The sequence below is a fragment of the Rhinopithecus bieti genome, unplaced genomic scaffold (assembly GCF_001698545.2).
Source record: "Rhinopithecus bieti isolate Rb0 unplaced genomic scaffold, ASM169854v2 scaffold_34390, whole genome shotgun sequence".
Lineage (NCBI taxonomy): Eukaryota > Metazoa > Chordata > Mammalia > Primates > Cercopithecidae > Rhinopithecus > Rhinopithecus bieti.
In genome coordinates this window covers 1-1,433 of record NW_016890890.1, presented here as the reverse complement: position 1 = coordinate 1,433, position 1,433 = coordinate 1, and the positions used below count along the sequence as shown (strand labels likewise).

Here is a 1,433-nt window from a genome sequence, read left to right as displayed (position 1 = left end):
CGAACTCCTGGGCTCAAGCTATCCACACACCTTGGCCTCCCAAAATGCTAGGATTACAGGCATGAGCCACCACACCCAGCCCCGAAGCAGATATTTAAATGAACACTTATAGTCTGCTGGTGGGAGTGAGTTTAGTGTATTTTAAATAGTTTATTCTAAGTCATTTTGTTCAGGATATTAGCAAATGTTTTCAGAAGTCAGTATGTTTAAGAAATTAAATTTGAAACTTCAACTTTTAATTTTAGGTTTAAAATATCCTTTTTTTGCTGAAGGAACACATTTGCTGGTATAGTTTCAGAATGTCAAGTACTGTGTCCTACTGGATCTTAAATTCTACAAGGAACAGCATTGCCACACTGCAAGGGGCAGACGCTTATACTCCAGGTATGTCTCAAATAGGAATAAATTAAAATGGAGGCTCTTTTCCCGGGTGCCACCCACCCTAAACAGTTCCCCATGTGGTGGCTTCACTCTGATCAAAGCCTACAGACACACATCAACAGAGGAAGATGATTTTCACTTGCAACTCAGCCCTGAGCAGATAAACGAAGCACTTCGAGCTGGCGAATCAGCCCACAAGATTCTTGACCTTGAAAGCAGAGTTCCAAATTCAGTGTTGCGGTTTGAGAGCAACCAGCTGGCTGCCAATTCACCAGTGGAGGACCGGCGAGGTGTAGCCTCCTGCCTGCAAACCAATGGACTGATGTTTGGCATCTTCGATGGACATGGCGGTCATGCATGTGCCCAAGCAGTGAGTGAGAGGCTCTTCTACTATGTGGCAGTGTCCCTGATGTCCCACCAGACCCTGGAGCACATGGAGGGAGCTATGGAAAGCATGAAACCCTTGCTGCCCATCCTGCATTGGCTCAAGCACCCAGGGGACAGTATCTACAAGGATGTCACATCCGTGCATCTTGACCACCTCCGTGTCTATTGGCAGGAACTGCTTGACTTGCATATGGAAATAGGACTAAGCATTGAAGAAGCATTAATGTACTCCTTCCAGAGACTGGATTCTGACATCTCGCTGGAAATCCAGGCCCCTCTGGAAGATGAGGTGACAAGGAACCTGTCACTCCAGGTTGCTTTCTCTGGGGCAACAGCTTGCATGGCCCATGTTGATGGAATTCACTTGCACGTGGCAAATGCTGGTGACTGCCGAGCCATCCTTGGTGTCCAGGAGGACAATGGCATGTGGTCTTGTCTGCCTCTTACCCGTGACCACAATGCCTGGAATCAGGCCGAGCTGTCCCGGCTAAAGAGGGAGCACCCTGAGTCAGAGGACAGGACAATCATCATGGAGGACAGGCTGCTGGGCGTTCTCATCCCCTGCAGGGCCTTTGGGGATGTTCAGCTGAAGTGGAGTAAAGAGTTGCAGCGCAGCGTTCTGGAGAGGGGCTTCAATACTGAGGCCCTCAACATCTACCAGTTCA

At 48.6% G+C, this 1,433-nt stretch overlaps 1 protein-coding gene across 1 annotated transcript; it reads left to right on the top strand.

The window, feature by feature from the left end:
• Positions 1-260: 260 nt before the first annotated feature.
• Positions 261-1,429, top strand: LOC108525906 (pyruvate dehydrogenase [acetyl-transferring]-phosphatase 2, mitochondrial-like; the record flags this gene model as incomplete). The annotated part of the gene is given in 2 exon segments (XM_017866683.1): positions 261-360; positions 363-1,429. Coding segments are annotated over 2 exon segments (1,128 nt in total), but the record flags the coding sequence as incomplete, so codon positions are not given.
• Positions 1,430-1,433: the final 4 nt, after the last annotated feature.